A 15,026-nucleotide genomic window follows, 5' to 3' on the forward strand; every position below is an offset into this window, starting at 1 on the left:
ACATGCAGGTAAGAGTGAATAATGTGTTGAGGAACCAAGAGCCTTAAATACCAGAACAATCACTTGATTTTACATGGAGAATGTAAAGTGAAGAATGTAGGCTGTAACCTAGTGGTGCTTGTTCATTCATGTCACTTTATTCAATGGTTAGACCACCGCAGCTTCCTCATATTTGAGAATGCAGTTTAAGTGCATGCTTTAATGTTTGAGCATACAAAATGCAAACAATGCAGGATTAGACCACAAAAACCCCATTGAGTTGGGTTAAGTTGCTTCTTCCAGATATAACAAGCAAGATAACTCATTATACACACTCACTGAGCACTTTATTAGGAACACCTGTACACCTACTTATGCAACTATCTAATCAGCCAATCGTTTGGCTGCAGTGCAATGTATAAAATCATGCAGATACGGGTCAGGAGCTTCAGTTAATGTTCACATCAACCATCAGAATGGAGAAAAATTTGATCTCAGTGATTTGGACCATGGCATGATTGTTGATGGCAGACGGCCTGATTTGAGTATTTCTGTAACTGCTGATCTCCTGGGATTTTCACACACAACAGTCTCTAGAGTTTACTCAGAATGGTGCCAAAAACAAAAATCATCCAGTGAGCAGCAGTTCTGCGGACCTTGTTGATGAGAGAGGTCAACAAAGAATGACCAGACTGGTTCGAGCTGCCAGAAAATCTACGGTAACTCAGATAACCGCTCTGTACAATTGTAGTGAGCAGAATAGCATCTCAGAATGCACAACACATCGAACCTTGAGACGGATGCTTAAACCTAAAGTGCTTAGTGAGTGTATTTTTGTATTTAATTTTCTATATGAGGACTAGCTTTAGTAGGTGTGAAACTATTACATAGTATATTATAAATATGTTGTATTATCATTTGCAAAACTGTCATCACAGATCATCAACAGACAATCAAGGACTGATCTAAGATAGTCAGCTCCCCTCAGTGCCATGTTCCAGGAAATCATGTTTCCAAGAACAGTAACTGCAAAGCACAAAGCCACCCACATCGTCTGCTCCATTACTGCAATCTAGCTAAACCTGTTCACCACCCAAAATTTGTATGTATATTATTCACTCATCCACCTGTATGCTTTCGTTTTCAGTGGAATATAAACACAAATTCAAGGACAAAGCAGTGACAAAGCATGTTTGTAAAGCTCCAAAAATCACAAGTTTTCTGAAGCCACTGCTAAATCTTCTCTGCCGAAGCTCTGACAAATCATTTATATCTGCGACACGCAGGGCAAATTTTTTGTCATTGACATTATTGTGTGTCGGAACTGAATGCAGCAGAATAGTTAGAATATATAGAAAGGAGAATGAGGTTTGATAGGAAAGATTATCAGTGACTATTACACAGCCCTCTGGAAAACTTTAATTAATCCTTCTTTAAGGAATATTCTGGGTTCAATACAAGTTAAAGCTAGGGTCTGTAATCCAGAGAGGCTATCAGTTAGCAAGATAGCCTTGAAAGCATAGAGCCTGCCCTCGCTTCAGAGGTGTCTCCAAAGCCACGCCTCCTCTATCACACACACACACACACACACACCAGAGTCTAAGCACCAGGAGGAGAGACGTGTTTCTAACACGGCCATTCTTTCCTTGTTTACTTTTACTGGTGGGTCAGGAGGAACATAAGGTAGCTGCGGTTCGCCTTTCATTCTCGCGCTCACTCTGCACAGCGTCAAGGAACCCGAGCTGATGATGTGTGATTGTCTGCGCGAACAAGTTGCGCGGCGGTATGCAAATATAGATTGACAGACAGGAAGGACATCCTATCATTACATTCGGACCGAATGCAATGATTGGTCGATCATTTTTTAGTCCTGTCCCTTCCACAGAATATATATATATATATATATATATATATATATATATATATATATATATATATATATATATATATTTTTACATTTAGACCACTTAAATTATTGATTGCTATCAGGATGTGAAGAGACTTTCAACTAGTATAACAAAAAAATGTTTCTGGAAAAGATTGCACGCCCTAGCTTTAAGCTTAGTCGACAGCATTTGTGGCATAATCTTGATTACCACAAATAAATTTAGACTTGTGTATTGAACCTGGAATATTATTTTAACAACAACCACACATCAGGGGATTAAAAACACATCAGACTGTTCATCAGGATTTGCGAGTCATCTTTCCTACATCTTGTATCATTGTGATCTCTACAAGTAATTTTTTTAAATAATTCCTCAAATCAATTAATGTCCATTTATTTATTTGGCAAGTAGTGTTGTAATAAGTGGGATAATGAGCAGTCAGACAATAATTTTCGCAAAATAAATACCAATAGAACTGAGGTAAACTGGAGGTGGAATTCAGCTGTTTCTAGATCCTCAGCAATTTCTTTCTTCTCATATAACATAATTTAATGCAAATCAATATTTCATGTCCATATATTTATTTAGTAGGTAGCTGTGTAATAAGTGAGATAATGTACAGTCAGCTGGGCATTAAATCGCAAAATAAACCCCTTCAGGGTGATACAAAATCTTAATTTGTGATAACGATCAGCTGACTGTATGTTATCCCTTACATAATTACTCGATTTTGGCCTGTTCGTCATACAAGGCTATCGTATGGTTTCAAAAGACTTTGAATACAACACACAAGTCATATGGACTACGTATATGGTACTTTTATGGTGTTACTATGTTGTACAGAAGTTGTCACTGTATGAAAGAGAGAATTTGTTCATACATTAAGATTTAACAAAAAGATCCACAGAATTTTCATATAGGTTTGGAACATTGGGTTTGGGTGAGTAAATAAATACAATTTTCATTTTGAAGTAAATCATTTAAGTATAGAATCCCGTTACTTCCCGTTTTTTAAAAATCACGAGCACACAGTATGCTATTGGTTCAAAAACACATAATTTTCGCCGTTCCTCACACAGTGCTACATTATGACATCTTAACACTTTTACTATAGCGCATTTCATAGTTTAACTGATAGAGCAGTGCACTTACGATGCAAAGTATCGGATCCTGTTCACGAGTCCTGAAGAGCACGCTAGTCAACACGCAAGTCAAAAGTCTCATAGTAGCACCGCAAAATTACAGGTTTCCTTCAGCAATTGCATTTTTTATGTCACGTCTGCTTTTATGAGACTATCGGTTAGGTTTAGGTTGAAGGTTTAGGGTAGGGAGGTAGGTTTCGTTGATTTAAAACATCGATAGAGCACTAACTGTAAACACCATCTGTTTGAGAGAAAAATTAACATTTCACCTCAAAACTGCCACGATACGTGTAAGGAACCACGTAATATTTCGCAAAAATGTCACCAGTCATTTTTATGATAACAGGCTGTTTAAGTTAACCTGTAAAAGGTCAAGATGTACAGTTGAACTAAAGTAGAAACATTAGTGGTGGACACCATGCTGGTAAAATTGCATTAGATCACAGTTTTTCTTTTATTTTCTCTCATGTACAATCTTTAAATATAATATAGCAAAGTCACCTCAACCCATCAGAAAACACACCAAAGGAAAAAAAAAAAAAAAAAAAAAAAAAAGACCATCCATAGACCTCACAAAATCCTCAAATTCCAAAACCTGGACTAGAATTACATAGAGATATTTAAGGACTAGACTCCATTTTTGACCCAGAAACAGGCTTTTACCAGCTTATACTTGCCAACAGGTCTTAAAAATTGGTTTCAGAATTTACATAAAGCACAACATCTGAACACAACAACCTGTTTAAAGTTGACCACGGCAGTCTACCAGTGACTTCTCAGCAGGTTAGCATGGAGCTGTGCATATTCCTCCACAGTCTCATGGTCTGCTGAGGGTTGCGTTTGTGCACCAGGAGCAAGTCTTGGTGTACACATGCATTCTCCCGATCCTGTTCCCGAATGTCAAATGTCTTGAAACCACTGTGTATCGCTGAACTGATTCCAAGTGCTTTGAAGCACATCCCTGTGTAGACATCATCAATAGGGAAGAAGGGTATGTAGAAGGAAACATGGTAAAGAGATGGGATTAAGTTGCCAGAAAAGAGAAATCCACCACCACCAGCATAAGGAGGGTAAGGACCTTCATAGAACGATTGAGGAACATAATATTTGATTTTAGGGTCTCGTAAGGGGCTGGCTTCCGCAATGATTTGCCCAGTGTACAAAGATGAGGCCTGTGTGGGGTCTAGAGACTGTAGATGATTCAGTATTGATTGAGTGTTGGCAAAAACATCATCATCGCCCTTAAAAATGAAAGAAACAGAAGGACAGCGATCAAGCATCCATTTGAAGAACACGTGCTCCTTGAGAGTCAGGTTCAAAAAGGAGTCCTGAAAATCCCAAACAAGAAGGTCTTGAAACTGCTGAGCCTCCAACGAAACCAGTTTGTCAAGACTGGGATCATCCACAGATGATCGACCCAACAGAAAGACCGTTCGCACCTGCACCCCATTATCATATGACCCTTCTCTTCCCCAGGTCTCTCGAATGGCTTGACGCCTCTCAAAGTGCTTCGGGGTGGATTTAATTGCAAAGAGAAGGAAAATTCGATCCTTTTCCTTCTCCAACACACACTTGCTATGCTGATCGATAAGAATTGGTGGATCTCGACATTCCATGCCTTTAAGGAAGTCCCTGTAGAGTAGGGGGTATGACTGAACATCCTGAATGTTTGTTTGCAGTAACTCGAAACTCTCAGGCCGACAGCGAAACCTGCTGCGCGGGTCCTTGTGGGTTTGATTTTCAGCGATGTCGAAATGCCTGAGAAGAGAATGAAGTTTTCTGTTCCAGAAAGCACCATTTTTTGGAATGTCCTTTCTGAAGTCCTCAGAAATAGTGAGTGGTGGAAGTTTATTTGGTGTCACACTTTTGTATATCTTTCTGACAGTGGTGGATTTTTGAGGGGTGGCTGTTTTCACTGATGACATTTCAGTCAAGTCTCTTTGAGAGTGTGTCATATCCTTTAGCTTGGAATAGAATATGACAAGGCAAAGGCTGCTAGCTAACGCTACAAGGAAGAACTTTGTATACTTTATTCTCATTTTAAAGCAATTCTGTGTTAACAGTAGCTCAAACTTGAGACACGAAAGGATGTTGGCCTACACAGGAAATGGTGGGGGGAGTCCACACAACAGAAATAACTTGTGTTGAAGTACCACTCAGTCTCTCTGTTCGTCAGTGGGGAACAATGTTTGCTGATGTTGTTTTTTTTTTTATAGTCAAGACCAACACGTCCTCTGACAATTATTTGCTTCTTCCTTTTTGTAGAAAAATAACTCCAAATTGAATTCAGGGTCTTGAATACTGCATCATCGTTTATGTTCAGCTGTGTGCCTAGAGGACACAAAGAAACAAATGCAAGTGAGATCAATGGAACATGACAGACAATTATAGTTTGTAAAATGGTACAAAACTGAGGACAAAAAGTTTAGATGCTAACTACTAGTCTGAGGTCTTCACGGGTCCACTTGGATCCGAAAACCCGAGGTCCAACATGAGACCCACGCAGGTTCGGGTCCTAAACTTTGACGAGTACCTTGGACAAGGTTTGGGACTGATATTAGTAGCCTCGGGTAATTTTAAATAAATGCGTTTCTACCGAATGGACCCGAGAAGACCCGAATTCTTTTAAAATATGCCAACTTTCCTTTATTCGTTTCAGCCTTTTAACATTATTTTATTATTTAAAACAAATACATATGAAATATTTCAGACAATTATTGGTGCCAAAATCATTAGTGGTCATCAACTGCTGGATTACATCCCAAAAATAAGTCACAGGTCTGTTTTGATTGAATAGTGGACAGTAGTGAACAACAATGCTAAATAAAAATAATAAAAAGTATCGATATAATTGTGCATAGTTAGTATAGCAAAATAAATATGCTTTTTACAAAGGGAGAAGGGTTAATCCATCTCAAGTGTTCCAACATAGGTTGCTTGACCATTTTTAATTTTCCCAATTCATTTTTTGAGTGATTACTTCCATGTATTGGTATTGCAAAACCACATTTTTATTTTACATGGTTTAACCACGGCACCATCTTTGTATCATGTACAAAGTTTGTCTGTTTATTTGTTTTTAACGCCATGCCAGCTTTTATGGCTATTTCCATGGCGAGAAATGTGTAAGGAATTCTATAAAACGTTTTTAAAATCTTTTTTTCCTAAAAACTCTAAACTGCGTTCGGTTTGACTTAACTGAATAAAAAAGGTTTCTCACGGGGTTAAGACCAGTACAGTCTAATAAAACATGTTTCAGGGATAATGGATTCTGGCAGAAGGTACATGTTGGTGAATCTTCTCCCAATATTAAAAACTTGCGTCATCCTGGAGTGACCTATTCGACAGCAGGTGTAGACGATCTGGTCCCAGCGATTTGAAAACAGAGAGGAACTTCTTTTGCCAACAATAGGGCTGATTTCATGGAGTTTGTTCATGGTGCATTGATCCCACTCAGTTTGCCATTTGTTTTTAATATATTAATTTATTATGGTTTTTAGGTCAGTGGGAGGTATTGGACTCTTCTTGAAATCCACTGATAAGGCCTCTTTTGCAGCAGTGCCTGCTTCCTCATTTCCTGGGATCCCACAGTGTCCAGGTACCCAGCAGAAGCAGATATTTAAATTTTGGGCCTCCAAATCCAGCAGCTTGCATAGAATATTTTCAAGCATTGGGTGATAATTTTTTAAAGATGACATTGCCTGAAGATATGATTTTGAATCTGAAATTATCAGAAAGTTTCTCTGCTGCATAGTCTTTATGATGTCCAGTGCTAAGATTTGCCTCTGCTGTAAAAACTGAGCTGTGATTAGGGATGGATATTCCTTTTTTTTGATGGTTGATCACGAATGCAGATGATACATGATCCTCAGATTTTGATCCAACTGTATATATAGGGATATGTGATGGAAATATTTCTCTAATGAAAAGGAGTTGTTGTTGAAAGTAATTTGGGTGGGTTTCAGATTTTTTGTTTCTTGTTAAGAAATAATTATTTTTGGTTTTTTAAAGTTCCAGGGGGTAATTGTACTGAAGTGTGTCTGATCCAGTATGCTCAGATCAACTTTGAGATTTAGTAAATGTGGTTTGATCCGTAGTCCAAAAGGATGGATATGTCTTGATTTTTGTTCGTATAGGCTTGACAAAGGGGTTGAGAAAACAGGATGGTAGGCTGGGTTTTCTTTGTTGGTCTCAAGCTTTGTTGTATACTGTAGGGCTAGTTTGAGGTGTCTGTTCTCCAGAGAAAGTTCATTTGCTTCTACATGCAAACTTTGAATTGCCGATGTCCTAAAGGCCCCTAAAGCCAGACGTATGCCTTGATGATGTACTGTGTCCAAGAGTCGGATATATGATTTCCTGGCTGATCCATACACTATACTTCCATAATCCAGGTGTGATCGAATTAGTGCTCTGTAGAGATTTAAAAGAACTGAACTTTCTGCACCCCATTTTGTTTTAGCTAAAACCTTTCAAATGTTCAAGGCTTTAAGACATTTATCTTTTAAAATTTTTATGTGAGGGATAAAATTCGCTGTGGTTAAACCATGTAAAATAAAATAAAGCAGGTAGTTTTGCAATACCAATACATAGAGGTAATCTTTTTTTATTTATTTTTTAATTGTCCAGCAACCATCTATACAATTATTGAACCACTTCAGATAGACTGACCCAGAAAATACTTCCATATCTTTTGTTGTTGATGTCTAAGGCCATAAAATTACACTTCTGTTGTTTATGCACTTAACCTAATAGACTGAATAGGAATATTTTTTTGAGATACGGGGCTTTAAAGTTGTGTAAAAACAGCAAGGGCAATTTTAGACCTGCAACTCATTTGATTTGTCTGAAACAGGCTAAAATTTTTCATTTTCTTCTTGGTTTGGTTCGGTTCGCTTAGGGCTGCACAATAATGGTTAAAATGATGATCATGATTATTTTCCTTAAAATTGTAATCATGATTATTAAATCACAATTATTCTGTCATTTCAGAATTGTTTTTATATTTCAGGGCTGCACGATTTGGAAAAAAAAAAGACAGTTGCCACTGCTTCGATATCGATTCCAAGATAAATAAAATTACATTAAACGGTAGCTCTCACGCTGAACAAGGTTAAAACTACAAACAAGTAAATTATTACTTTTGACCAAAATTGTCTGCCATTATAAAAGTTACTTTGTAGGGGCTCACACTCGAGTCCTCTTTAAAAGTTTAGGTTTTTTTAATAATAATAATAATAATAATAATTATTATTATTATTATTATTATTATTTCAATATACAATAGCACGCAGCATTGCTATACTGTTTAAAGCCTTATTTTGGTGGAAAACTGAAAAGGTTTTATGGTGAAATGCTCTTATCTCATCCTCGGTCAACCCCTCAAATACAATACACTTCAAATGTGAGTAAACCTGCTCTTAGACTTATTTGCCCTGCAAACTTTTTGTGGGACGGTACTTGAGCAATAGGCAGCCGCCCTGGGCTCCAACATGCCCGTGCAGACCACGTTACAGAGTGAATATTCAAAAACCGCTGTAAGGTAAATCCAATACAATGGTTTTTATTTTGAAAAACTGAAATGACTTTTATTTTAAATTACTTTCACATCGTAGTGCAATTCCATATGTTCACATTAAGGCCGTACCTCTCGTGGAGCTCATTATTTGACATACAAATCATAATATTGGTGACAACCAAAGACAAAATATTAAGTATAAGATGAGCTCTGAATAATCACAAAATTACAAATAACTGAAAGTTACAACAAATACAATAACAGCAGCGTATATAAAATATGCAAACAGTAAAGCTATGAGCAGTACATAGTCATTTGCATAATTTATTCATACCACAATGCATTACTGGGAGCTGAAGTGCAGCTTGCTGAATATTGCTCACGTCTGACAAAAATGCAGAAAATAAGTGGTGAAAATTATTAATTTGTGGCTATTTGAGACTTTGAGGCTTACTTTGTTTAAAGGAAAACAGCACTTTTTTTTCAAGGCATAGGGCTAGTGAGGGTAGAGTCACATGGGGTAACCTCCTCGTGGTTGCGATTAGTGGTTCTCGCTCTCGGTGGGGCACGTGGCGAGTTGTGCGTGGATGCCGCGGAGAACAGCATAAAGCCTCCACACGCACTCTCTCCGCAGTAACGCACTCAACAAGCCACGTGATAAGATGCGCGGATTGACGGTCTCAGACGTGGAGGCAACTGAGATTCGTCCTCCTCCACCCAGATTGTCACTATGCCACCACGAGGACTTAGAGCACATTCGGAATTGGGTATTCCAAATTGGGGAGAAAATCGTTTATCATAAACAGCAAACAACTTGAGCGTGTAGCACTGTTTTTCCCCTCCTATCTACATAGTGCAAAGGTGCATTTTTGTTTATTTTATTTTTTTCTCCAAATTTGTAATGCCCAATTCCCAATGTGCTTTTAAGTCCTCGTGGTCGCGTAGTGATTTGCCTCAGTCCGGGTGGCGGAGGAGGAATCCCAGTTGCTTCAGTCAACCCACGCATCTTATCACGTGGCTTGTTGAGCGTGTTGCCACGGAGACATAGTGCATGTGGAGGCTTCACGCTATCCATCGCGTCAACCACGCTCAACTCACCATGCGCCCCACCGAGAACGAACCACATTATAGCGATCACGAGGAGGTTACCCCATGTGACTCTACCCTCCTTAGCAACTGGGCCAATTTGGTTGCTTAGGAGACCTGGCTGGAGTCACTCAGCATGCCCTGGGATTCCAACTAGCGAACTCCAGGGGTGATAGCCAGCGTCTTTGCCACTGAGCTACCCAGGCCCCATCCCCCGTGCAAAGGCGCGAGTGATTTTAACGGTCACGGAAAGTCGGTTGAGCTGAAAGCTTGAGGGCGACGTTACCCTGGTAAGAAAGATATAATTAATTTGTTGCTTAATTTTGCTATTTTTATTTATTTTGGCCTAACTCCTTGTCATTTATGACTTACACATTTCAGCAAGCACAAAGAATAAATGTCGACAAAATGTTTTTGTCCAGGCCTGCAATAGTCTCTGCCAGAAAACATCCAGAAAACACAGGAAAAACGAAACAAGTTTCCAGGAGCACATTACAGCATTGAACTGACAGATCATTAATCAAGCTCTATTCAAACATGTGAATATGTAAAATGTACAAATTCAAAGAGAGGAAGTGATGGAAATGTTTTTAAGTATTTGGTGTTTGTAGTTTTGTCATGTACAAAAATATATTATATATATATATATATATATATATATATATATATATATAGAAAATGGGTTTTAGCAAAGGCCTTCACCCACTCAGAGCACTTCTGAAGTTCTGGACATCAATGTCATCAGAGCCATGAGAAGTGGATGTCAGAGGGGACATTTGACTTCAAAACAATGACATAAACAATGTTATATAAGGTACATATTTTCTATTATTTCTCATTATTTTGCATTGCATCAAGGCTTTTATGACACTAAATAATGGCTAATTTCTGTTTGCAGTGGCTCTGGAGTGCAGCATTACTTATTTCTTCATACAACGCTCCTATTCATGTAAGTTTTAAAATGTAATTTAGAGAGATACCAGTTTCTTTTTTATTATTACTCTGCATACTGACAGCAGGTCTATTAAATGTTTCACATACTTCATCAGCACATCATCCTCAACCTAATCTTTCATGTGGTGTCCAGACCCCTCAGAGTCAGCATCAAACTGATGACATGGAGATGACTGAAGTGAAGTTTTGTTTAATTTGTTGTATCCAAAACACCTCACTCAGTTTGTCAGACCAGTTTGCCCCAGTGCTAAAATTGTTTAACAGCTTTTCATTGGCCATATGTTTTTATTTATATTCACTTAAGTTTTTTACTTGTTTATTAGTCTTACTTATGGTTATAATGTTAACTTACAGTTAATGTTTAATGTTTTTATTTAAAATTACAAAAATGCTTTATTTCCACTCTAAATGAAGCAATAAATAATTAAAATTATTTAGTATGATTTAGCATTCAAATGGACATTGGTTCTGAACAGTAGCAATACCCAGATAATTCTACATATTAATAAATTACATATTAATGCAAAATCATTGTATAATCAGGGATTTTTGTTTTGTTTTACCTGAAATCAAGTGATTTTCTAAAACAAAACATTCTAAATATTAAATATTAATAGACTAATGGCTGAAATTTAATTTTTTATTTTGAATTTCATTGTTGGAAGATTATAACATGAAAAAAAAATCTATAATGCTGTGCACATTAACTACTTTTTGAACAGCTGAGTGCCCTGGAGTAAAGAGTTTCATGGTCACTATAGATTTGTGATTGCGTGGTACACCAATTTCCCTCAACGTATCAATTCCCTTCACCTAATAGTGGTCTTGAACAAACTCTCAGGAATGCAAGTGAAGGCACTTGCAATTTCCTCGGGATGATAATTCATTAACCGACAGAACCATATGATACTAAAATGTATATGCAATTTTGTTTACTTATGCACGGGTCACCATTTGATGTCCAATGATAAATCTTGTTCCTAAAGCAAAACTAGCTGAGCACCACTGCGCTATTATTAATACTACTAGAGTTGCTTTTTTGTTTGCATACATATACTAGCACAAATTATTCCTGTATATTGATGTAAAATGAAATGCAACCTTTTAATTTATTGTGTTCCTGGTCTCAAGAGACTAATTAAAAGAACAAGCTCTAACCTGAAGTACAGCTTCACTCCCATGAGGACAGTGCATTAAGCACAAGCACAGAGTTTCGAGTATTGTTTATGTCACAGTTCTGCAAAACGTTGCAGTACAGATATAAATGCCGTGCATAAATAAACATTTTCCACAACTTAGAGAGTGCATTCTTAAACCTTGTGTTGATGCTCCTTAAAGGAATGTTCCAGGTTCAATACAATGCAAGTTAAGCTCAATCGACAGCATTTGTGGCATAATGTTGATTATAGTGCCCGACCGATATAAATATTCTTTATTTTAATGATCAGCAATTAACTTATACTAAACATACAGTACTGATGTTTATTTAGCTACTTATTGTATTTTTATTTATTCTTTATTTTCTCAGTGTTCATTTCTATATTTTGTTGATAATGTATAATAATAATATTAAATATTCTTTGATAAAAATATTTAAGAAAGCAGCCTTCTGAGTACCTTTGCATAGTCATATCAGTGCAAAATCAGTGAAAAATCCACATAGAAAAGGTCTGTTTTCATTCCAGATCAGAAATTAGTTATATCAGCCATCATATCGGTAATCAGTGAATTTTCCCTCTCTAAAATCGGTATCGGTCGGGCTCTAGTTGATTACCACAAAACATTATTTAGATTCATTCCTCATCTTTAAAATAGCAAAAATCGAGGTTACAGTGAGGAACAATGGAAGTGAATGGGGCCAATTTTTGGAGGGTTTAAACAGAAATATGAAGCTTATAATTCTATAAAAGCACGTACATTAAATCTATTAAAACTCATGTATTATTTGAGCTGTAAAGTTGTCTAAATCATCATTTTTACAGTTGTATTAGGGTTTGTTGACATTACATCATCATGGCAACAAAAACGTAAAAGTAAAGTTAAAGCCAATTTACACAGAAAAGGTTAGCAAGAGATTTTATCACACTAATATCAGTATAAGAAACAGTGAATATTTTAATGTTTACGGATTTACCCCATTCACTTCCATTGTAAGTGCCTCACTGGAACCCAGATATTTGCTATAATTTTTTGTGGTAATCATTCCTTTAAGGAAACAATTTTACATTCTGAGCTAGATTATAATATTTCAGGAGGGGTATTAGGAATGTGACTGATCTGGTGTGTGATTTAGAACTGTAACTGACTTGAAGAGCTAGTTTACCCGAAAATGGTATGCCTTCAGAACAAGGCATGAGTCACATTTTATGTCAGTTTATTAGACTTATGAATTATACTTTTGGTTCCTTTAGAGCTTGAAGAGGTGGTCACCATCCACTGCCATTGTATGACATCACTGAGCCATTTTTCCCCAAAATATCTCCCTTTTTGTACCGAAAAAGGACAAAAGTAGTATGGACCCCTTTCACACGTCCACATCCGCGAAGCAGAAGTTGTCATAGTTGGCTAAACTTGAATGGAGGTGAATGTGGGACCACAGCATATTTAATTTTTGCTTACCCGTTTGTTCCAACAGCAAAAACGAAAAAATAATAAACCAAAAAAATTAAAATTCAACGAGTACGCTTTCACAGTTTTGCAAAAGAAGATTAAAATCATACAACGCTGGATAACAACATTAAAAAGAGAGAAACAGGCCAAATTTTCTGTCACTCCCTCAGTAGCTGTGGTAACTTTCAAATTTATTTCAATACGAAGGACACTGTTATAAATGTACACTAAATAATTGTTAAATTGGAAATATAAAAGTTTACTACATTTACGTTGTTAAAGAAGGCGGAAACGCGTCACAGGTCCGTGAAAATGTTCAATTGTTTGAGAACAACACGAGGGTGAATAAATGAGTGATTTTACATTTTTTGGGGGTGAACTTTCCCTTTAAAGACACTGTGACCTTCCCTTCTAGCATTTTTTGTTTCAGCAAACCTTGTCCTCTCGTTTTAATCGTAATTGTCAACACACATTACGTTTATTAATTATAAACACACATTAAATTAGGCTGACTGTGTCTCAAAACCTAGAGAGCTGCTACTACAATTTGAGCAAAGAAATAAAAATGCTGTCTAGGTAGACAACTTACTAGGTGACAAGGGCAATGTACGCTTCTTTTCTGTAACATTCTCGACTGAAAACTTACAAAACATTCAAACACCTAAAAATGCCAGAAACACGGTTTATTTTTCCTGCAAACTCTGTCAATCTGGGTTTAGCCACAAGTGACATTAAAATGAACAACAACAAAAAAACGTATTCATCTGAACACTTTTCATGAGATATTAATTTAACACGGTTTTACAGAAGTAAAGACATACTCAACACACTGTATTCATATCCTCTGTGGTTACAATAACTGTCGTAACTACTGTTTTTGACAATCTTTTGGCATTAAAAATACGAGTTTGATTACCCATTTCAAAATGAAAGAAACGGTTTTAATTGAGATTCTTGTGTTGGCGGACAACTGCTATTCGAGGGTTTTAACAAAAAAACATAACATAACTTACCGTAGGAACGTTTATTACAATGCTTATTCCAAAGCGTGTAGACAAAAACGCCGCACACAACCTCACACTCTTTTCCATCAGCAACTATGACTGATTGATTGCTGTTCGTGTTGTCCAACCCGCTCACCTGTACGCTGAATCAAACTCATGCTTCACTGAAGCCCGACTCGTTCATTAGAACCGATTCCCCGGCGTTTGTACGTCACATGAACGTGAGAGAGACTTCAGTATTGGAGTTTCGTTTACTGTGTGATGGGTTTGCACATCGTAACATTTAACTCAAATATAAAAAGTGTGATAAACAACAGTAGCTCATTAAATATCTATTCTACTACATGAAAAAAAAAACTGGTAAATTGCTGCGCGTGCAGTGTGAATACTTAAATGAGCCGCGTCCGAATGAACCGCTTCTCAAACGAAACCGATTTCCGAGTGAAAAAAAAAAAACGTTTTTCAGCACGTCTTTTCTCACCTTCAAAGGACTTACATCACGCTGTCATGTGATTTTCACCCGTCTAGCCCACATCCCCATCATGCTAACAAATACATGACTGCCAGAGTATAAATTCCTAAAATAATATAGCCACAATTTACTGTCAACCGCCAGTACACTTCTATAAAGATATTTAGGAAATGTCACTGTATTGAGATACAAACTGGATCTCTATTTTCATTATTTGCACTGTGGTAAGGAAGTGGTTCTTTCGAGGAAACGACAAAATAAAAAAATAAAAAGTGAAGTTCTGACTGCTTTATTAAAACATCCTTTCATATATGGATGTGCATTGTGAACATACGCTTGTTTCTCATCTCAGGTGCTATTTTTTTTTTATTTTTT

At 37.0% G+C, this 15,026-nt stretch overlaps 1 protein-coding gene across 2 annotated transcripts; it reads right to left on the reverse strand.

Annotated features, from left to right (window-relative positions):
* Positions 1-1,942: 1,942 nt before the first annotated feature.
* On the reverse strand, positions 1,943-14,623 carry LOC127456117 (N-acetyllactosaminide beta-1,3-N-acetylglucosaminyltransferase 2-like). 2 transcript variants are annotated; one of them, XM_051724451.1, is made up of 2 exons: positions 14,316-14,623; positions 1,943-5,341 (listed from the first exon to the last, which is right to left on the reverse strand). In XM_051724451.1, exon 2 carries the CDS (start codon positions 5,047-5,049, stop codon positions 3,787-3,789), a length of 1,263 nt encoding a protein of 420 aa, XP_051580411.1. In that variant the 5' UTR covers positions 5,050-5,341; positions 14,316-14,623; the 3' UTR covers positions 1,943-3,786. The 2 variants fall into 2 exon arrangements, with proteins under 2 accessions (XP_051580411.1, XP_051580410.1); XM_051724450.1 differs by having other exon boundaries at positions 14,189-14,321.
* Between the last annotated feature and the right edge of the window lie 403 nt (positions 14,624-15,026).

This window comes from Myxocyprinus asiaticus, chromosome 18 (assembly GCF_019703515.2).
Source record: "Myxocyprinus asiaticus isolate MX2 ecotype Aquarium Trade chromosome 18, UBuf_Myxa_2, whole genome shotgun sequence".
NCBI lineage: Eukaryota > Metazoa > Chordata > Actinopteri > Cypriniformes > Catostomidae > Myxocyprinus > Myxocyprinus asiaticus.